We start from the raw sequence: 22,117 nt of genomic DNA, 5'->3' as shown, positions 1-22,117 counted from the left end.
CCAGCCTGGCCAACATGGTGAAACCCCATTTCTGCTAAAAATACAAAACTTAGGCCCGGTGCTGTGGCTCACTCTTATAATCCTAGCACTTTGGGAGGTTGAGATGGGTGGATCACCTGAGGTCAGGAGTTCGAGACTAGCCTGGCCAACATAGTGAAACCCCGTCTCCACTAAAAATACAAAAATTAGCCGGGCATGGTGGAGCACGCCTATAATCCCAGCTATTCGGGAGGCTAAGGCAGAAGAATCGCTTGAACCCGGGAGACAGAGGTGGCAGTGAGCCGAGATCGTATCATTGCACTCCTGCCTGGGTGACACAGCAAGACTCCATCTCAAAAAAAAAAAAAGGGGGGGTAATAACAGCCCTACCTAAGGATTTTCATGCAGGTTAATGTGTTGACTTTCATGAAGTGCTTTGAACAGAGCTTAACATACAGCCAAGGGTTGATAAATGGGTGGTGTTATTCTATTTTGGCCTGCCTGTAGGCCACTGATAAAAACACACCTGGTTTTTGGAAGAGAAGGGGCAGCCCAGCATAATTGTGGAGTGAGAGAGTAGGAATTTTCTCAGATGCTCTGTCTCCTATGCATCCTTTATAACATGCGTTGAGATCTCACAGAGTCAGATACTACAGGCAGAATGAAAACCAGTGGTCAGGTTTCAGGGGATGTAGCAGGTTAAGGGCACCATGGGTAGCTGTGACCAGAAGAGCCACATGCTTTCCTCAAGCCCCCTATCCACAGGACTTCCCCAATGCCCCCAGCAGAGGGTGAGGTAAAGTCCTGTCCTGCCTCCTCCACATCCTCACAGCCCTCTTCTCTGAAACAACTTGGTCAGTGCACCCAGCATTATAGTCCCTGAGTTACATGCACTCTTCCCCTCAGCCTATGACTTCTTCCAGAGAAGGAACTCATCCTGTAAAACCACAGACAGGCATAAGGCTCAGTACAAAGCAAGCGCTCAAATATTCCTTAAGTGAAGAAATCTGGAGATAAATTGCTGATGTCACAGGTTGACCAAGGACAGCCTCCCCTGGGACTGGAGAGGCAGCTTCCTAAAACAATTGGAGAGGGTAAGGGAATGGCCATAGTTTCGGTTGACTCCCCTGGCAGTTTCTCAAGTTTATTAAACCTAAGGAAAGGATGCCAGAAACAAACATGTAGTTCTGGAGCTGCCTAGAGGGCTGTGTCCAGGTATGGGGAGCTGGCCCCACTTCCCAAGTTGTTTATCTTAATTTCCTTGAGAACAAGAAATGCATGTTAGGATGGGTTATTTTTCTTTTAGATTTAACCAAGGCACTCCATGATTTGCTGGATTTTTTCTAAAGTTCTATAACACTGGGAAGGGGGAAAGGGGAATTCCTCCACTATTATGACAAAGTCTATGCTTTACAGTAAAGCAAAAACCCCACAGAGTTTATCTGTAGGCAGCGAAAGTACAGGAGATTAGCTTTTCCCCTACTTTTCTGTATCGCAGAAAAATATTTGCTCTTCAGAGAAATGTATGAGATACAGGAAAGTAGGGGAATAATACTTGCTCTTCAAGGAAATTATAGATGAGAGCCACCGTGCCTGGTCACTGTAGTTTTTCTTAATTAATTTTTGAGTTGTACGTATCACATGGTATTGTAATATATTCTGTCCCTCTAGCTTGTTCAAATTATGGAGATCTTGAGGGCAAGGACTATCTTGAATATTTGATCTGAACATGCATGGATGAATAAGAGAATAAATGCATGGGAAGGTACATGAATGAATGAATGAAAAGATTCAGATATATAAAAAGCTGTTTGCTTTTTAGGCCATATTCAGATAGGAGTGAGTGGTAAGCCAAAATTAATTTGTTAAGGCTTTTTTTTTTCTTTGATGATACACACAAACCACTGTTTGGAGCTATCAGTCTGAAGCTGAGAGACCTCAGAACTCAGCAATATGCGTTTCATCCTCAAGCTCATTCATCTCTCAGCAATTTTAGGTCGCCATCTTTTCTCTTTTCTCTTCTCTTCTCTTTTCTTTTTTCTTTCCTTTTCTTGACGAAGTCTTGCTCTTCACCCAGGCTGGAGTGCAGTAGTGTGAACTCGGCTCACTGCAACCTCTGCCTCTGGGATTCAAGCGATTCTCCTACTTTAGCCTCCCTAGTAGCTGGGATTACAGGTGCGTACCACCATGCCTGAGTAATTTTTAAAAATTTTTAGTAGAGATGGAGTTTCGCCAAGATGACCAGGCTGATATCAAACTCCTGGCTTCAAGTGATCCATCCCCTGATGTTGGCCTTCCAAAGTGCTGGGATTATAGGCATGAGCCACCACACCCAGCCCATATATTTTTTCTTTCAGAACTTAAAAGATGTCGTCCTAAGAGTCTTGTGGCTATCATGGGAAAGTTTAACAATCAGTGTTCTTGCTGTTCTCCCGTAAGTATGGGTCTTCTTTCTCTGACTTTGTGTGAGATTTACTGTTTGTCTTTGATTTTCAGCAACTTGGCTATTATATGCCTACACTTGGTTTCTATTTATCATGCTTGTCAGTCTTCTTGAATCTTTGAGCGATCTTTCCTGTTTTGGCAAATTGCCAGTCACTATAGTTTCAGATATTGCTTTCCCTATTCTCTTCTCTGTTTCTGGAACTCCTATAAAATATATATTAGGGGGCCAGGTATGGTGGCTCACACCTGTAATCCCAGCATTTTGGGAGGCTGAGGTGGGCGGATCACAAGGTCAGGTTTGAGACCAGCCTGGCCAACATGGTGAAACTCTGTCTCTACTAAAAATACAAAAATTAGCCAGGCGTGATGGTGCGCACCTGTAGTCCCAGCTGCTTAGGAGGCTGAAGCAGGAGAATCGCTTGAACCTGGGAGGCAGAGGTTGTAGTGAGCTGAGATGGCGCCACTACACTCCAGCCTGGGTGACAGGCTGAGACTTTGTCTCAAAAAAAAAAAAAAAAAAAGATATATATAAGGTCATTTGACTTTGTCCTACACGTCTTTTTTCTCTATGTGCTTCATTTAGAATATTTTCTGTTTCCTGTCTGAGTTATCTAATCCTATCTTTTGCTGTGTCCAGTCTGTTAAATTCATCTGATAAGTTTTTATTTTCTAATACTTCATATTTCAGTTCTAGAATGCCTATTTGATTCTTTTTCTATAGGTTACAATTCTCTTTTGAAATGATCTATCTTTTCATTTTGCCCATCTTTTACTCTACTTTAACATACTTATGATCATTATTTTTGAAGTCCTTGACTGCTAATTCTAACACCTGGATCATCTGTGGGACTGCTTCTATTATATAATTTTTCTTAATTATCATACTTTTCCTGCCTCTTCATGTGTCTTGTGATTGTTTCTAACTATATGCTGGATGTTGTTTAAAAACAAAACTGGGCCGGGCGTGGTGGCTCACGCCTGTAATCCCAGCACTCTGGGAGGCTGAGGCGGGCAGATCACAAGGTCAGGAGATCGAGACCATCCTGGCTAACATGGTGAAACCCCATCTCTACTAAAAAATACAAAAAATTAGCCAGGCATGGTGGCGGGTGCCTGTAGTCCCAGCTAATCTGGAGACTTAGGTGGGAGAATGGCGTGAACCTGGGAGGCAGAGCTTGCAGTGAGCCAATATAGCGCCACCGCGCTCCAGCCTGGGCGACAGAGCAAGACTCCGTCTCAAACAAAAAAACAAAACAAAACCATAAACTGAAGTCAATGTTACTGCCCCCAAGATAGGATATACACTTTTTTTCTATTTGCCTAATAAGGCAAATAAGGTGAGGCAGTTATAATCTCAATTCAATCAGGAATTGAGCTATGCTCTGGCATTAGTTAGACTCAACCTGCTGCTGATTTTAAATGTTTCAAGGGGAAGACTCTGTGTGTGCTTATGGCCTCTTTCCATAGTGGTACTTTGTCTCCTAAGCATTTTCGGACTGTAGGAAACTTCATTTTGCCTTTGCAGGCCAATCTCTAGTCTCCTGAGTGGCCCTGGCACTCAGCAGATGTCTTGAGTAGAACAGCAGTCAGTGACAGCCATGTGGCTATCAGAAGCTTCACTGTGCTGAAGGAAAGCCTGATCTTTAGCACTTACCCAAACTCAGCAAATAACCCTGATATGGTTTGGCTCTGTGTCCCCACCCAAATCTTATCTTGTAGCTCCCATAATTCCCACGTGTTGTGGGAGGGACCTGGTGGAAGATGATTGAATTAGGGGGATGGGTCTTTCCCGTACTTTTCTTGTGACAGTGAATGGGTCTCATGAGATCTGATGGTTTCAGAAAACGGGAGTTGCCCTGCACAAGCTCTCTCTTTACCTGCTGCCATCCATGTAAGATGTGGCTTGCTCCTCTTTGCCTTCTGTCATAATCTTGAGGCTTCTCTAGCCATGTGGAACTGTGAGTTCTCCATTAAACCTCTTTCCTTTGTAAATTGCCCAGTCTCAGGTATGTCTTTATCAGCAGCGTAAAAGCAGACTAATACAAACCCCTAAGAAAGAAAATGGCCAATAATCTCAACTTCCCTGGGAAGGAATCTTTTCTCTCTTAACTTTTAGTTCTTTTACTCTTCTTTGCTTCTACAGTTCTCCAATATCTTTCAAAATATGATTGTTATAATTCATTCTTTTTTTCACTTTTTTTTTTTTTTTTTTAAGAGACAGGGTCTCACCATGTTGCCCAGGCTGGTCTCGAGTTCCTGAGCTCAAGTGATCCTCCTGCCTAAACCTACCAAAGTGTTGGGATTACATGCATGAGTCACGATGCCCAGCCCATGTTTTTCCTCTTGATATAAAGTGATAAACTGTCACTTCCTACTACATTTTACTCAAAAGTAGAAGTTTTCTTATGTTCTTTTCCAGTTAATTAGTTCACATAGGATTCAAACAAGGTCCATGCATTGCACATAGTTGATGTAACTATTAAGTCTCCTGGTTTATAGGTTCCTCCTCCCTCTTTGTTTTTGTTGTTGTTATGTTTGTTTTTCTTTTTCTTTTTTTTTTTTTTTTTTAAATATATGGTCTTTCTATGTTGCCCAGGCTGGTCTCTAACTCCTGGGCTCAAGCGATCCTCCTGTGTCAGCCTCCCAAGTTGGTGGGACTATAGGCACATACCTTCATGCCCAGCTGTTTTTCATCTTAGTTGTTAAAGAAACTGGTTCATTTGTTCTGTTGAATTTTTTGGATTCTGCTAATTGGATTCTCCTAGTGTTATTTAACATGTTCCTCTGCTCCTTGTATTTACTTCAATCTACCAGATCTAGAGGATTGATAATATTCAGGTTCATTTTTTTGGCATAATTACTTTATAGGTGGTACTATGTGGAGTCAGCCCTCCATATTCATGAGTTCTACATCTGCAGACTCAACCAAGCAGGTATAAAAAATATCTGGGGGCAGAGTGTGGTAGCTCATGCCTGTAATCCCAGCAGTTTGGGAGGCTGATGTGGGAAGATCACTTGAGGCCAGGAGTTTGAGACTGGCCTGGGCAACATAGCAAGACCCTGTCTTTACAAAAATAAAAGAACAGGCCCAGCTGCAAAACTAAAAAATTATTTAAAAAATGGGCCCAGCTAAACCCAACCTAAATTGCAGAATTATTAGCAAAGGCATGATTATTGTTTTAAGCTACTAAATTTTGGGGTGGTTTATTATGCAGCAATAGATTACTAAAACCCATAGTATCTAGGATATGGTGAGCATTCCAATAAATGTTTAATTAAATTGTAAGAGATTAGATGGGTAATTTGACTAGTCAGCCCTCGTGGTCCTTCCAAGCACTGAGATTCTATGGCCCTGAGATCATTAATAACCTTGGATTATGCCAAGGTTACTTTCTCTACCTCTGCTAATGAGTCACATCTGGATGCAATGTAGTTGAGTCCTTGGACTTTGTGACATTTAACACATACAGAGACAGCTACCCGGGGTCACTTTATTTTTTGACAGTCTCTTTCAAACCTACTTTTTTGCAGTACTATGGAATCCACTTAGATATTCACATATGAAAATCATACCTCAACTGCCATTTACTGTAGAACACAAACTGTTTTGAGGGAAAGTAATGGAAGTATTTGTACTTCCAAGACATTTATACTTTCCAACTTATTCTTTACCCATTTTGCAGCCTTTAGAATTTTTCTCCAGTTTCTTATTAGAGAGAGAAAACCATGATGACCGTGCTGTGAGAAGTGAGCTAACTAATCCAAACTATACCATTTGGTAAAGTTTGAAATGGCTTAGAATTTCAGGTGATCTCCGTGTTGGAAGACTTAGCCTTTGAATTGTTAATCACTTTACCCTTTCTTTAGTGCTGTACTATTTATAATGGGTTAATCAATTTTCCTTATTTGATTACTTTGGGAGGGGCTCGATGCTATGGGTTTATACCAGAGTATTTTTAAAAGACAGAGTATAATCCAAGCATCTGGTTGGTCTTTCTGAGGTCATGCATCAAAGCCAATATTTAACCATTAATATGGTTTGGCTCTGTGTCCCCATCCAAATCTCATCTTGAACTGTAATCCAAATTGCAGTCGCCACATGGGAGGGACCTGGTGGGAGGTGATTGGATCGTGGAGGCATTTCCCCCATGCTGTTCTCGTGATAGTGAGTTTTCATGAGAGCTGATGGTTTTAAAAGTGTTTGGCAGCTCCCCTTTTGCTCTCTCCTGCCACCTTGTGAAGAAGGTGCCTGCTTCCCCTTTGCCTTCCACCATGATTGTAAGTTTCCTGAGGCCTCCCCAGCCATGTGGAACTGTGAGTCAATTAAACCTCCTGATATGGTTTGGCTGTGTTTCCACCAAATCTCAACTTTAATTGTATATCCCAGAATTCCCACATGTTGTGGGAGGGACCCGGGGGAGGTAGTTGAATCATGGGGGCCGGTCTTTCCTGTGCTATTCTTGTGATAGTGAATAAGTCTTACAAGATCTGAGGGTTTTATCAGGGGTTACCGCTTTTGCATCCTCCTCATTTTCTCTTGCCACCACCATGTAAGAAGTGCCTTTTGCCTCCTCCCATGATTCTGAAGTCTCCCAAGTCATGTGGAACTGTAAGTTCAGTTAAACCTCTTTTTCTTCCCAGTCTCAGATATGTCTTTACCAGCATGAAAACAGACTAATACAGTAAATTGGTACTAGTAGAGTGGGGTGCTGCTGAAAAGATACCTGAAAATGTTGAAGCGACTTTGGAACTGGGTAACAGGCAGAGGTTGGAACAGTTTGGAGGGCTCAGAAAAAGACAAGAAAATGTGGGAAAATTTGGAACTCCCCAGAGACTTGTTGAATGCTGCCCAGCAAATGCTGATAGTGACATGAACAATAAGGTCCAGGCTGAGGTGGTCTCTGATGGAGATGAGGAACTTGTTGGGAACTGGAACAAAGGTGACTCTTGTTATGTTTTAACAAAGAGACTGGTGGCATTTTGCCCCTGCCCTAGAGATTTGTGGAACTTTGTACTTGATAGAGATGATTTAGGGTGTCTGGCAGAAGAAATTTCTGAGCAGCAAAGCATTCAAGAGGTGACTTGGGTACTGTTTAAGGCATTCAGTTTTATAAAAGAAGCAGAGCATAAAAAGTTCAGAAAATTTGCAGCTTGACAGTGTGATAGAAAAGAAAAACCAGTTTTCTGGAGAGAAATTCAAGCTGGCAGCAGAAATTTGCATAAGTAGCCAGGAGCCTAATGTTAATCCCCAAGACCATGAGGAAAATGTCTCCAGGCCATGTCAGAGATCTTCACAGCAGCCCCTCCAATCACAAGCCTGGAGGCCCAGGAAGAAAATGTGGCTTCATGGGTCGGGCCCAGGTCCCTGTGCTATGCGCAGCCTAGAGACTTGGTGCCCTGTGTCCCAGCTGCCCTGGTCATGGCTGAAAGGGGCCAACATAGAGCTTGGGCTGTGGCTTCAGAGGGTGGAAGCCCCAAGCCTTGGCAGCTTCCACATGGTGTTGAGCCTGTGGATGCACGGAAGTCAAGAATTGAGGTTTGGGAACCTCTGCCTGGATTTCAGAAGATGTATGGAAATGCCTGGATGCCCAGGCAAAAGATTGCTATAGGGGTGGGGCCCTCATGGAAAATCTCTGCTAGGGCAGTGCAGAAGGGAAATGTGGGATTGGAGCCCTCACACAGAGTCCCTACTGGGGCACTGTCTAGTGGAGCTGTGAGAAGAGGGCCACCATCCCCCAGACACCGGAATGATAGATCCACTGACAGCTTGCACTATGCACCTAGAAAAGCTGCAGACACTCAACACTAGCCCATGAATGCAGCCACGAGAGAGGCTGTACCCTCCATAGCCACAGGGGTGGGGTTGCCCAAGACCATGGGAACCCACCTCTTGCATAACCTGGATGTGAGACCTGGAGTCAAAGGAGATAATTTTGGAGCTTTGAAATTTGACTGCCCCACTGGATTTTGGGCTTGCATAGGCCCTGTACACCCTTCGTTTTGGCCAATTTCTCCCATTTGGAATGGCTGTATTTACCCAATACCTGTACTCCCATTGTATCTAGGAAGTAACTAACTTGCTTTTGATTTTACAGGCTCATAGCAGGAAGGGACTTGCCTTGTCTCAGATGAGACTTTGGACTGTGGACTTTTGTGTTAATGCTGCAATGAGTTAAGACTTTGGGGGACTGTTGGTAAGCCATGATTTGTTTTGAAACTTGAGGACATGAGATTTAGAGGGGTCAGGGGTGGAATGGTTTGTTGGAGGCTGTGTCCCCATCAAATCTCAACTTTAATTATATCTCCCAGAATTCCCACGTGCTGTGGGAAGGACCCAGGGGGAGGTAATTGAATCGTGGGGGCGGGTCTTTCCCATGCTATTCTCATGATAGTGAATAGTCTCACGAGATCTGATGGTTTTATCAGGGATTTCCGCTTTTGCTTCTTCCTATTTTCTCCTGCCACCACCATGTAAGAAGTGCCTTTCACCTCCTGCCATGATTCTGAGGCCTCCCAAGCCATGTGGAACTGTAAGTCCAATTAAACCTTTTTCTTCCCAGTCTCAGATATGTCTTTATCAGTAGCACGAAAATGGTCTAATACACCTCCTTTCTTTATAAATTACCTAGTCTCAGGTAGTGTCTTTATAACAGTGTGAAAACAGACTAATACAGCCTTGTTGCAGTTGTAGCAGAAAGGACCCAAGTCTAGACTCTACGACTTAATGGCACAAGTGTCAGAAGCCATTGATTCTCTGTTTACAGACTTTAATGGACACATGGGACTAGAAGGGAACTGGAGTGAGAAGGCAGCAACCTGCAGAAAATGGGCTCTCTGTGCACTTCTTAGTCTCCTGTTATAAATATGAAATGTTTCCTTGGCTTTGGCAGATTTCTGTGCCTGTCCCTGCCATCCTGACAACTTATTCCTGGTTTGACATTTCTAGTTGAGCCCTTGGTATCATAGGCTCCATCTAGTTGTGCCCCAGATGTTCTCATCCATGGCCACCACTCTTGGGTTCCCATTTGTTCCTGCCCTTCTAGCAATCATTGGAATTTACTTTAAGCCTAACTCCTACTCATCCTTCAGATCTCAAGTCATATGTCATTGCCTTAGGAAGAACTTCCTTGAGACTCAAGACTAGATCAGGTCCTCTTGATACATGCCCCAAGAGTTTCTTGTGTTTCATCTTCACAATTTGTAATTTATTACTTTTCACAACTTGTAATTATTTTTGTCATCTGTTCTATACCCATCCTGTATCTTCAGCACCTGGGACAGTGCTTAGCACAGAGTAGGCCTTCAATAAATGTGTTCAGTAAACATGAAACAGTGAAGCTTGTGACTTTGGCCCCTACCTCTTTTTGTATTTACAAGGTCATGTTGCACATTATATCTCAGTTTTATGCGTGTATAAATTAGGATAATATTATTTTACCTACCTCACAGTTCAAGACGCAACGCATGTAGCAGATGCTTAACAAAATGCTTCTACAATGGCTGAATGCATATGCTATCTTTATGATAAAAGAATTCTATATTTTAACTAAGATTTATTTCACTTAACAAGATAAATGGAGTACTGAAGCAGGAGTCGTCATGTTTTTTGAGCTGGAAATAAAATTCAGGATTTCATATACCTTTGCCCAGGGGTCTATATTTTTCTTCTGGTCATACTTTAATACTAGACATATTTTAAATGGGGAAGGGGGAAATTTTTTGAATGGATTTGGACAAAACTAGTAATGATTGACTTTTCCAACTTCTAGGCTGGTTGTGGCTGTCACAGATTTTAACTCCTTGGTGCACCAAGAATACAGATTCCAAATTGCCTATATCTTAAAAACTTGTAAGAAAGAAGCAATGGTGAATCTGAATGGTGAATGTGAATCTGAACCCCAGGGAGAATTCCAGAAAGGGAATTCATAAAGGGAATTCCCATCAGTTGGTACAGCTCATTGGCCTTATGAAACCAGTGGCAGGATAAGATCTTGACCTCTGAGAATGACAGCAAAAGTGCTCTCAGTTTAGCAGGACGTTGTACTACAAGTCTCACAGGCTGGCTTGCTTTTGACCCGGATTAACCTACCTGTTTTCCCCATTTCCCCTATCAGTACAGGGAAGATACCTTGCATATAAAATCAAATGCTGCTTAATTTTTTTTTCTCTTGTTCATCTCTTCTCCACCATGTCCACTCCCTTCTGGGATCCCTCCTATTTGACATTTCCTTCAGGATACAGAATACAGAGAAGGGAGAAGGTGCAGGAAGGATCCAAATGTTTAGTACTAGAGTTATACATTTTATTTGAGCTTCATCTCTTTGGAGAAAGGGGAACAGGGATGAGAGGATTAAGTTAGAGATGGTCTGGCACAAAGCCCGGAGATGTGGGGTGTGTGAAGAAGGAAATTCATGACTAGAATATATGCTGAAGGTGAAATGAGGGGAGCCTGGATAGGGAATTAAGAGATAATTGTTGGCATTTAGTAATGTGATCTGGGAGTGTGATCCCAGTGCAGAACAAGGAAGAAGGCCGGCAGGTGGCAGGAGTCACAGTCAGGAAGGAAGTACTGCTAGTTCATATCCAATCTAGGTCTCTGGACAATTAACCCCTTTTGGATAGAAGGATTTGCCAGGATTATCCGACCCCTTATTTCCAGTTCATCTCCTAGACATCTTCATTACTGTTGCCCTCCGGTGAGTATGAATCCATAGGATGGCGTCTTCTCTCCACTGACCATGTCCGAGGCTGAGTCTGAGACTGGGTGGAAGCCGTACGCGGATGATACGTAGGCCAGTAATGCTGCTGAGGGAAAGTGTGAGCTCTTGACCTAAATTTGGGGTCAGGCTCCATCTCGGGCTCAGTCTCAGGCTGGGGCTCCATCTCGGTCTCGGTCTCGGTCTCAGTCTCAGCCTTGGGCTCCATTTCAGGCTCCAGCTCTGACTCAGGCTCCAGTTCCCGATCCAGGTCTAGGTCCAGACCCAGCCCAGCCTCTTGTTCTGACTCCAGCTCCAAATCCAACTCCGACTCCTCTTCTACAGGCTGTTGGATCTTGGTGAAGCCTGGACTTACATTTTTTTGGCTTCCTAGAAAACTGCTGCTCATTTTATATATTGAGTTGTCATTCTGAAATACAATTAGGTAGGTTAAAATTTCTAATTAAATTTAACTTTCTGCTGAACGCAGTGGCTCATACCTTTAATCCCAGCACTTTGGGAGGCTGGGGCAGGAGAATCACTTTAGCCCAGGAGTTCAAGGTCAGCCTGGGCAACATAGTGAAACTTCTATCTCTACAAATAATAATAATAATTTTAAAAACTAGCTGGGCATGATGGCACATGCCTGTAGTCCTGGCTACCCAGGAGGCTGAGGCAGGAGGATCGCTTGAGGCTGAGACCGCAGTGAGCTGTGTTTGCATCACTGCACTCCAGCCTGAGCAACAGAGTGAGACTTTGTCGCAAAAAACAAACAAACAAAACCCAGACTTTTAATCTTTGAGCAGTCAAGGAATTTCAGAATACAATAGGACTTAAGGTACCAGAACCATGGGTTCCTTGCAGAGTAGAAAATATTTCTTACCTAAGTCTACTTTTCTTTTTATTATTGTTATTAATTTTGACACAGAGTCTTGCTCTGTTGCCCAGACTGGAGTGCAGTGGCATGATCTTGACTCACTGCAAACCTCTACTTCCCGAATTCAAGTGATTCTCTTGCCTCAGCCTCCCAAGTAGTTGGGACTACAGATATGCACCACCACGACTGGCTATTTTTGTATTTTTAGTAGAGACAGGGTTTCACCATGTTGGCCAGGCTGGTCTTGAACTCCTGAACTCAAGTGATCTGCCCGCCTTAGCCTCCCAAAGTGCTGGGATTACGAGCATGAGCCACTGCACCCAACCTTTATTTATTTTTTATTAAAAATTTTTTTAAAAATTTTCTTTAAAATGCCAATGATATCATCCATAAATCTGCTTTTCATCTTCCTTCTAACCTCTGGTTTCTCAGTTACTCACTATTCTTCAGACTCAATCAATTTCCAACTTAGAATTTCTCTGGCTTTTCTAGCTAGACCGGATTTCACGAGCAACCATTTAAAACAGCAATGGACTTAACAACATTCTGAAACATCTTGTCTTCTTGATCTTAGTTGTCTTGCCAACCCCCAGTGCAATCCTTGACAGGGCATATAAGGCTGTGTGTGACCTGGCCTCTTGCCATTCTTCTTTAGCTTATTCCAGCTGTGGTCCCTGCCCTTTGCTCTCACCATAAAGTTACCCAGAGTTGCCTGACTACTGCTCAGTTTTGTGCATGCCGCTCCTTTTGCCTGACTTGTCCTCCTCCATCTTGTCCACATCCACTTAGTCATCACCCCAGATTCAGAGCTAAGATGACCAGGCAAGACCACAGCTTCTTTTGTGTTCCAGCTACACCTCATTCACACTTTCATCATAGTACCAGTAATGTATTGCTTTATTTATTTACAAACCTACTCCTTACTAGACTCTAAGCTTGTGGAATATGACAGGGCCTGGTTCTTGATATCCCCAGTAGCAGACACTGAGCTTGTCACATAGCAGGCACCCACAGGCCTTGCATAAGCCTTGAATCAGCCTGTAGCACCATTCCTCCAAATTAATCACTTCACCTTTCCTGAAACATTTTCTTCTCAACCACCATATGACACTCTTCTGCTTTTCCTCATTCCTTCCTGCTTGCTGTTTCTTGGTCTCTTTACTGTCTCCTCTGCTTCTATTGGACTTCTAGGTGTTGGTATGCCCCAGCGCTTGATCATGGGACCTTTCTCTTCTCTATGCTCTCTCCATAGGGACTTTTATTCTGGGCCCATAATTTTTGTTACCATCTGTAGGCTGATGCTGATGATTCTTTGATTATAACCCTTCTCCGATCTGCAGGTTCTTATATTCACTTCCATTCTTGACATCTCCATTTGAATGTTTAATAGGCAACTTTTTTTTTTTTTTTTTTTTGAGTATTGTTCTGTTGCCTAGGCTGGAGTACAGTGGCATGATCTTGGCTCACTGCAACCTCCGCCTCCCAGGTTCAAGTGATTCTCCTGCCTCAGGCTCCCAAGTAGCTGAAATGACAGGTGTACGCCACCACACCTAACTAATTTTTGTATTTTTAGTCGAGAAGAGGATTCACCATGTTGGCCAGGCTAATCTCGAACTCCTGGCCTCAAGGGATCCACCTGCCTCGCCTCCCAAAGTGCTGGGATTACAGGCATGAGGCCACACCCGGCCCAGGCATTTTGAATTCAATACACATGAAATAGAACTTGCTACTCTCCTAGTCTTCCCTATCTTAAATAGCAGAAAACAATTGACATATTCAATACCAAGTCTTAATATAAGAATGTTAGTACATTAGGAAAATACTTTTTTAAAACATGGTAGATAATGTCCATCTTTTTTTTTTTTTTTTTGACCAGGTCTTACTCTGTCATCCATGCTGGGGTGCAGTGGCAAAATCAAAGCTCACTGTGACCTTAAACTATTGGGCTCAAGCAATCCTCCTGCCTCAAGCTCCCAAGTAGCTAGGATTACAGGTATGCACCATCATACCTGGCTGATTTTTAATTAAATAATTTTTTTTTCAAGATAGCATCTCACTATGTTGTCCAGGTTGCTCTGAAATTCCTGGCCTCAAGTGTTTCTTCTGCCTCGGTCTCCCAAAGTGCTGGCATTACAGGCATGAGTCACTACGCCTAGCTGATATGTCCATCTTAAACCAGCTATCACCACTAGTCTTTTATTTTTTAACTTTTTTTGAGACAGGGTCTCACTCTGTCATCCAGGCTGGAGTGCAGTGGCACGATCTCAGCCCACTGCAACCTCCGCTTCCTGGGTTAAAGTGATTCTCGTGCCTTGGCCTCCTGAGTAGCTGGAGTTATAGGCACGTACCACCACGCCCAGTTAATTTTTTTGTATTTTTAGTAGAGACGGGGTTTTGCCATGTTGGCCAGGCTGGTCTCAAACTCCTGGCCTCAAGTGATCCCGCCTGCTTTGGCCTCTCAAAGTGCTAGGATTGCAGGTGTGAGCCACCACACCTGGCCACCACTAATCTTAATAGACACACAAGAATCCTCATTAAATTCAGGAGTAAGACAAGATTCATCATTATGACTTAAATTGTTCTGAGAGGTTTAGTTAATGCAATAATGTATGATATTGAAATAAGAATTCTAACAACTGGAACATAAGAGATTAGTATTATTTTTAGAAAATATTTTCCTATTTGGAAAACCCAAAGGAATTAACAGTGAAACCTCTTAGGAATAGTAAAATGATTCACAAAGGTAGCCAAATAATTTAATAAAAACCAGTGAGTTTTCTATATGTTAGCAATTGCCAGTTAGAAAATATAATGGAAATGGCCAGGTGTGGTGGCTCATGCCTGTAATCCCAGCACTTTGGGAGGTGGAGGTGGGTGGATTGCTTGAGCCCAAGAGTTCAAGACCAGCCTGGGCAACATGGCAAAATCCCGTCTCTGTGAAAAATACAAATATTAGCTGGGCATAGTGGTGTGTGTCTGTACTCCCAAATACTCAGGAGGTTGAGGTTGGAGGATTGCTTGAGCCTGAGAGGCTGAGGCTGTGGTGCACTGTGATCATGCCACTGCACTTCAGCCTGGGTGACAGAGTGACACCCTGTCTCAAAAAAACCAAAAAGTAAAACATATAAAGTATCTAGGATTTTCCTATGTGAAGAGTCACAAAACCTTACTATGCATGAAACATTTAAGAAGACAGTAAATGTAGAGACAGTTTATATTTCTGAATAAGAAGAATGAATACTATAAAGATATAAATTCTCAAGTGATTTTATATTTTTAATACAACTCTAATGATTATTTCAATAAGATTTGTTTTTGTGGGGTGGAGACCTGACAAAAGATTCAAACGTTGGTTTGGAAGAATACATTGGTGAGAATGACTTAGCAAATTTTGAAATAGAACACTGATGACATAGGACTTCTTAACCAATGTTAAAGTGTATTATACAGCAATAGCAACAAAAACAGTGTGATAGCCAGGTGTGGTGGCTCACACCTGTAATCCCAGGATTTTGGGAGGCTGAGGTGGGCAGATCACCTGAGGTCAGGAGTTTGAGACCAGCCTGGGCAACATGGTGAAACCTTGTCTCTACTAAAAATAAAAAAATTAGCCAGGTGTGGTGGTGCATGCCTGTAATCCCAGCTACTCAGGAGGCTGAGGCAGGAGAATCACTTGAACCTGGGAGGTGGAGGTTGCAGTGAGCCGAGATCCATTCTGCATTCCAGTCTGCATTCCAGACTGGGCAACACAGTGAGACTGTCTCAAAAAAAAAAAAAAAAAACCAAAAACAAAACAAAAAACAAAAAACACTGTGATACTGAAGCTATACAGAATAATGAAATCCACAACTAAGCTACAAATACAGTTTAGTTTTCATAAGAATATAATATTTTATGAAAATAACATATCAGTAGGGGAAAGAAGGCTTATTCAATAGATGGTTGGATGGTGCTATGATTTGCATGTGTGACTTCCAAAATCCATGTTGAAACTTAATCCACATTGTGATGGTATTAAGAGGTGAGGCCTTTTGGGAGTGATTAAGTCATAAGGGCTCTGCCCTTGTGAATGGATTAGTGCCTTATAAAAGAGTTGGAGGGAGCTAGCATAGGTACTTTTGTCCTTCCACCTTCTGATACATGAGGATGCTGCTGAGAGAAGATGGAACAAGCCCTCAGCAAACACTGAAACTGCCAGGGCCTTGATCTTGGACTTCTCACATTCAGAACTGTGAGAAATAAATATCTATTATGTACAAATTACCCAGTCTCAGATATTTTGTTATAGTAGCACTAATGAACTAAGATAGATGGTACATAGCCCAAAATAATTAGCTATATAGATAAAAAATAAAGATTAAGGCTGGGTGCAGTGGCTTACACCTGTAATCCCAGCACTTTGGGAGGCTGAGGCAGGTGGATCACGAGGTCAAGAGTTTGAGACCAGCCTGGCCAACATAGTGAAACCCCGTCTCTACTAAAAATACAAAAATTAGCGGGGTGTGGTGGCAGGCGCCTGTAGTCCCAGCTACCTGGGAGGCTGAGGAGGGAGAATTGCTTGAACCCGGGAGGCAGAGGTTGCAGTGAGCCAAGACCACGCCATTGCACTCCAGCCTGGGTGACAGAGTGAGGCTCTGTCTCAAAAATAAAAAAAAAAATGAAGATTACCCTCTAATACCTGTACACTGAAATACATTCTATTTACATTAAAGAGTATAACATATAAAAAATAAAAACATAAAAATCTAGAAAATATGTCTTATTTACCTTCTAAGTGGGAATGACTTTCTAAATAAAAAGTAAATATAAATAAGAAAAGGAAATATTAATAGATATGACTAAATATGTGAAAACAAATGTTGAGTATCATAATTATAAATAAAAAATAGAGAAACTTCCATTTATAATAGAAGCAGATGGCATAATTCAAACCAATTGATTAGTTAATTATTACTAATTATTAGTTACAATACTAATAATTAGTTATTACTAATTAACTACTAACTAGTTTTTTTTATTAACTACCAGTTAACTAGTTGTATGTGTTTGTTGTTGTTGTTGTTTTGTTTTGTTCTGTTTTTAGACAGAGTCTCGCTCTGTCACCCAGGCTGGAGTGCAGTGGCGCGATCTCGGCTCACTGCAACCTCTGCCTCCTGGGTTCAAGCGATTCTCCTGACTCAGTCTCCCAAGTAGCTGGGACTACAGGTGCGTGCCACCTCGCCCGGCTAATTTTTTTATATTTTTAGTAGAGACAGGGTTTCACCATGTTGGCCAGGCTGGTTTTGAACTCCTGACCTCAAGTGATCCGCCTGTCTTGGCCTCCCAAAGTGCTGGGATTACAGGTGCATACCACCACGCCTGGCTAATTTTTTTGTATTTTTAGTAGAGATGGGGTTCACCATGTTAGCCAGGATGGTCTTGATCTCCTGACCTAGTGATTCGCCCATGTTGGCCTACCAAAGTGCTGGGATTACAGGCGTGAGCCACCATGCCTGGCCCTTGTTTCAGATGTGGTGTCTCATTTCATCAACTAGGCTTTGTTTAATAATTTCTAGTCATTAGATGATATTAGATAATATTTTAGTGCCCATCTGTTTTAATTTCTTTTTTTTTTTTTTTTTGGAAACCTTTAACCTACACAGGTACTGATTTGAAATGCTGAAGTGGGCCCAGGTCTCAGTATGTTTTTATTTTTTCAGACAGTCTCACTCTGTTGCCCAGGCTGGAGTGCAGTGGCACAATCTCGGCTCACTGCAACCTCCACCTCCCGGGTTCAAGCAATTCTCCTGCCTCAACCTCCCAAACAGCTGGGACTATAGGCGCCTGCCACCGTGCCTGGCTAATTTTTGTAGTTCTAGCAGAGATGGGGTTTCACCTTGTTGGCTAAGATGGTCTTGAACTCCTGACCTCGTGATCCACCCACCTTGGCCTCCCATAGTGCTAGGATTACAGACGTGAGCCGCTGCACCCAGCCAGGTCTCAGTATTAATAAAAGACTGAAAATTCAGACATATATTATTCTCCTTTGCATTTGATCAGGTTGAACAAATCTCATATTACAATGTAAAGGTAATAAAGCTGAGGTGTTAGACAAGATTAGAGATCTGAATCTCTGCTAGTTCATTAGTTTAATTATTCATCTCAAGAGTGGGTGGGGTGGGGAGGAATTCTAAAGGTATAGCTAAGGGAGATATTTAAAATATTTAGCAACTGGTAATAGACACTAACCAAGAATGCTGTAGAAGGATCCTTGAGGTCTATGCTGGGTTGGGCAAACCCTCTCTTCAGTTAGGGAAATTTCTTGAATGGAACCCCGATGTCATGACAGTGGGGGCACTTGGCTGCTCAGATCCACTGCTATTTACCAAGTGGTAAGGGAGCATTTCCACATCTCAGATTCTGGTACAGCCATACTAAATAGCTTTCCTGGACATTATTCATCTATCTGATCAGGTATCCTGACTCCCAGCCCCCACCCACCCCCACCCATCCCCCCTGCCGACCTCAATCGCTTCCCCCAACCCCATGCTTTGTCTGTTTGTCCGACCTTCTCTGTTTCTGAGTAGGTTTCCCGTATCACTGTCTCAGATTCATCGATGCTTAATTCGGAGGAGTCTATAACCTTCCTTGACAAGGCGAACAGCACGGCGTCGTGAACGCTGAGGAACAGCTGGGTCTTGGTGATGCCAGCATCAAAGAAATCATTCCTCTCAAATGCCCTGACTATGGAAGCTACAAACCAAACCCAGAACACACACAATGTCAGATACGTGGGGAGCAGAGGGCCCAGGGTGCAAAACAGCCCTCTCATAGGGTGAAGAAGGATACTCACAGTGACACCCTGCAATGAGTATCAAAATGTTGGCATTTCGAAAGGCATTGCATATCTGCAGAGAGAGAAAAAATCAGTATAAGAAGGCTTTGTCTGAGCCGAGATCGTGCCACTGCACTCCATTTTTGAAGTTCACTTCAAAGCAAATCAATATCGACCTTAGTACTTAACACTGAGTAGACACTAACCCTGAGCACTAAGTTAAAGTGTCAAAAGAAACAAACTCTGCTTCTTTCACTACCAAGAGGAAACGAAGTCATTCTTGATCATATGGCAAATCACAAAGTCATTTGCCAAAGGGCCACAACAGACTCTAAATGACAAACGCTGGAAAAGGAAAGTCCCATGAATTAGGAAGAAGTTTAATCTGAGTGGTTGTCTCCAATAAGAATGGATTGATGGGTAAACCAGGCACGGTGGCTCATGCCTATAATCCCAACACTTTGGGAGGCCAAGACAAGTGGATCATGAGGTTAGGAGTTTGAGACCAGCCTGGCCAATATGGTGAAACCCTGTCTCTACTAAAAATACAAAAATTATCCGGGTGTGGTGGTGAGTGCCTGTAGTCCCAGCTACTCGGGAGACTGAGGCAGAAGAATCACTTGAACCCAGGAAGCGGAAATTGCAGTGAGCCGAGATCATGCCACTGCACTCCAGCCTAGGCGACAGAGTGAGATGCCGTCTCAAAAAAAAAAAAAAAAAAAAGGAATGGACTGATGGATTTTTCTTAGGTTCCAGTTTTCAATTATAAAGTAAATAGAATGATTTCTTCCAATATGGTAGTATACACAATTACAAAGGAAATGAAGAAACCTGCATTTTTAGAGTGCAAAAGTACACCATGAATCTTTAAAGGCTGAAAGCTAAAGGTGTCTAACATTGTCTCCATGTTGGGGATGAACAGAAAGTCATCAACATGGGCCAGGTGTGGGTGGGTGCTGCCAAGGACCAGAACAGATGGTGCCTCTACAAAAGGAGGAGGAGCAAGGGAGACAATGGCACAACTATACCATGGAACAGAAAGAAAGTGTGACATAAAGTCAGATGCTTAAAGTTTCAATGCTGGACAGGCCACGTATGAGCTGTGAGCCTCAGCCTCTTAGGGGAAAGTATGGCCTGCCTCTCAAGGCAGTTGTGAAAATTACATGAGATAGTGTATATACATGTGCCCAACTCGGTCTGGCACATAGCAGACAGCAACGTGGGTTGAATAAAATCTAAAGTAACAACTACAGCCTAAGACCAGAAGGGGAGAACATAGCCCAGTAGAATAATCTAAGATGGAAAAGCCCAAATAACAAGAGATTATCAAAGTATAATTGAATCAGAAAACGGAGTTGAAAAATAAAAGGATCTCATGCATGGAAAAGCTCTTAATCTCTTCCAAGCCTCTCATTTTGTAGATAAGGAAACCAAGACCCAGTTCAATCTAGTAACTTGCCTCGGGTCAGATGGACAGTGAGTCAAGACAGAGCAAACATACCAGACTGCAATCCAGAGTTCTTTCTGCTATGAAAAGCTTCCTTTTGCCCAAGACCAAAGAGAAGCTGGACTTACTTAAGAGGCAGTCGTATTCCCTTAGGAGTAAGAAAATATGACAAAATAGGATCTGAGGATAAAAGAAGGAAAACCATCCAAAGGCACAAATCTCAAAAGAAGCACTCAAACACCGTTAGTATTCGGGATGTTCAAACCTGTGCCATCACCAAGAGGGAGAGAGAGTGCTGTAAACTGAGATAAGCTGGCTAAAAAAGGAATATTATACTTACGAGGCATTAAACAATGACATCAGTATTGTTAGCTGTGCACCTAAACTGTCTACCATATAGGAGGGAGAGAAAAGAGAACTGTCAGAGAAACCCAAGAGTAGAAAAGAAGTCAGGACCAGGGGCACAGCTTTTGAAGGCAAAATCATCCCTGTCCTTTTCACCTGAAGATGGGTGGGTGTGGAAGGAAGTGGGGAAGACCCTGCAGGTACTGGACAGGCAGCCCCAAGTTTGAGGTGTCATTTCATCCCACCCTCTTCAAACTGGAGTACAACACAGCCCAGTGCCTTTTACAGTGCTGGCTCAGAGCAGCTGAACTGTGGAGAATTCCTGGTGAGCTGCTTTTTATCTGAAGCATTCAGACCTACACCTTGAAGAGATTTGCAGCTGACTCCCAGGATGTTCTGGGAGTTACTAGGCGTGGCACAGATTGCTGTTTCAATGAAGTTCAGAGCGTCCTGTTTTTCATTTCTTGAAAAATAATAATGTCCTGTGCTTACTAAACCAATCGCAGCTCAGTACATCAGAATTGGTTCATTTTAGGCTGGGCGTGGTGGCTCACACCTGTAATCCCAGAATTTTGGTAGGCCAAAGTGGGCAGATCACTTGAGGTTAGGAGTTTCAGACCAGCCTGGCCAACGTGGTGAAACCTCGTCTCTACCAAAAATACAAAAATTAGCAGAACGTGGTGACACATGCCTGTAGTTCCAGCTACTCAGGAGGCTGAGGCAGGAGAATCTCTTGAACCTGGGAGGCAGAGGTTGTAGTGAGCCGAGATTGCGCCACTACAGTCCAGCCTGGGCAACAGAGCAAGGCTCTGTCTCAAAAAAAAAAAAAAAAAAGGAATTGGTTCATTCTATCTCAAAAAAAAAAAAAAAAAACAAAACAAACAAACAAAAAAAAACCCAGGAATTGGTTCATTGTATTTTTATTTTGATTGACCTTATACTGCCTTCAGTGTCCAAGATTCTGGTGGCCTAGCAGTCACATAACAGCTGATCAATGACTAACAGAATTCAGTCAGGATCAGGATGGGGTTGGGATGGTAGGAGGGGGATCAGAGCTCCTGCCAAGGCCTCCCCAGTACTTACCTGTCTTAATACGACTAACCCCTGTGAATCCACATAGTGTACCATGGAGAAATCCAGGATGATGGTGTGGACACTGGGCAGTAGAGACGCATCTGAGTAAGGGATGAGTGATCTCCTTCCCTGGCTTTCTGCCACATCAGGCAGTCCTGGCGAGCTGTTTCTTGATGAGTTATTAGGAAGCCAAACTTTCTCCACCTCCTCATATTGTTGCCCTTGATTCTTCTGAGACATGGATGATACCGTGTATGGCACTTGGTCTTCAGATGCAGTTTGGCTTGTGTTCACGCTCTCAAAATGTGAGCAGTGAATCAGGTTAACAGAGGATGCGTCGGGATCCAGTTTATTTTCAAATCGCTCTGTGTAAAGAATCTGGGACGACAGAGTTAAGGGAGGGCTGTGGTAAGACACCAACAAGGGCCGGAAGGACTTGC

General features: G+C 42.9%; 1 protein-coding gene and 2 long non-coding RNA genes across 16 annotated transcripts in view; 2 read left to right on the top strand and 1 right to left on the bottom strand.

The window, feature by feature from the left end:
• Positions 1-22,117, top strand: part of LOC106997927 (uncharacterized) — a 94,500-nt gene that overhangs the window by 12,042 nt on the left and 60,341 nt on the right. The gene's annotated exons all lie outside the window — the stretch shown is intronic.
• LOC144340408 (uncharacterized) overlaps positions 1-22,117 on the top strand; it is a 48,992-nt gene that overhangs the window by 5,742 nt on the left and 21,133 nt on the right. Inside the window, exons 2-6 of one of the 2 annotated variants that reach the window (XR_013416515.1) lie at positions 2,337-2,413; positions 8,520-8,618; positions 8,851-8,954; positions 13,874-13,990; positions 18,564-19,534. The exons of the other annotated variant lie outside the window; for it this stretch is intronic. This is a non-coding gene — a long non-coding RNA (uncharacterized LOC144340408). Of the gene's footprint in view, positions 1-2,336; positions 2,414-8,519; positions 8,619-8,850; positions 8,955-13,873; positions 13,991-18,563; positions 19,535-22,117 lie in introns of those variants that run through there. 2 annotated transcript variants of the gene reach the window in all.
• SLC26A8 (solute carrier family 26 member 8) overlaps positions 10,705-22,117 on the bottom strand; it is a 79,634-nt gene continuing 68,221 nt past the window's right edge. For all 11 annotated transcript variants that reach the window (XM_028847632.2, XM_015136225.3, XM_015136226.3 and 8 more), the window contains 4 exons: positions 21,687-22,055; positions 18,830-18,884; positions 18,545-18,729; positions 10,705-11,550 (listed from right to left, as the gene is read on the bottom strand). In XM_028847632.2, coding sequence (XP_028703465.2) covers positions 11,092-11,550; positions 18,545-18,729; positions 18,830-18,884; positions 21,687-22,055 — 1,068 coding nt within the window. In that variant the 3' untranslated portion in view covers positions 10,705-11,091. The remainder of the gene's footprint in view (positions 11,551-18,544; positions 18,730-18,829; positions 18,885-21,686; positions 22,056-22,117) is intronic.

The sequence above is a fragment of the Macaca mulatta genome, chromosome 4, assembly GCF_049350105.2.
Source record: "Macaca mulatta isolate MMU2019108-1 chromosome 4, T2T-MMU8v2.0, whole genome shotgun sequence".
NCBI lineage: Eukaryota > Metazoa > Chordata > Mammalia > Primates > Cercopithecidae > Macaca > Macaca mulatta.
This window is presented reverse-complemented; position numbering and strand designations above follow the sequence as displayed.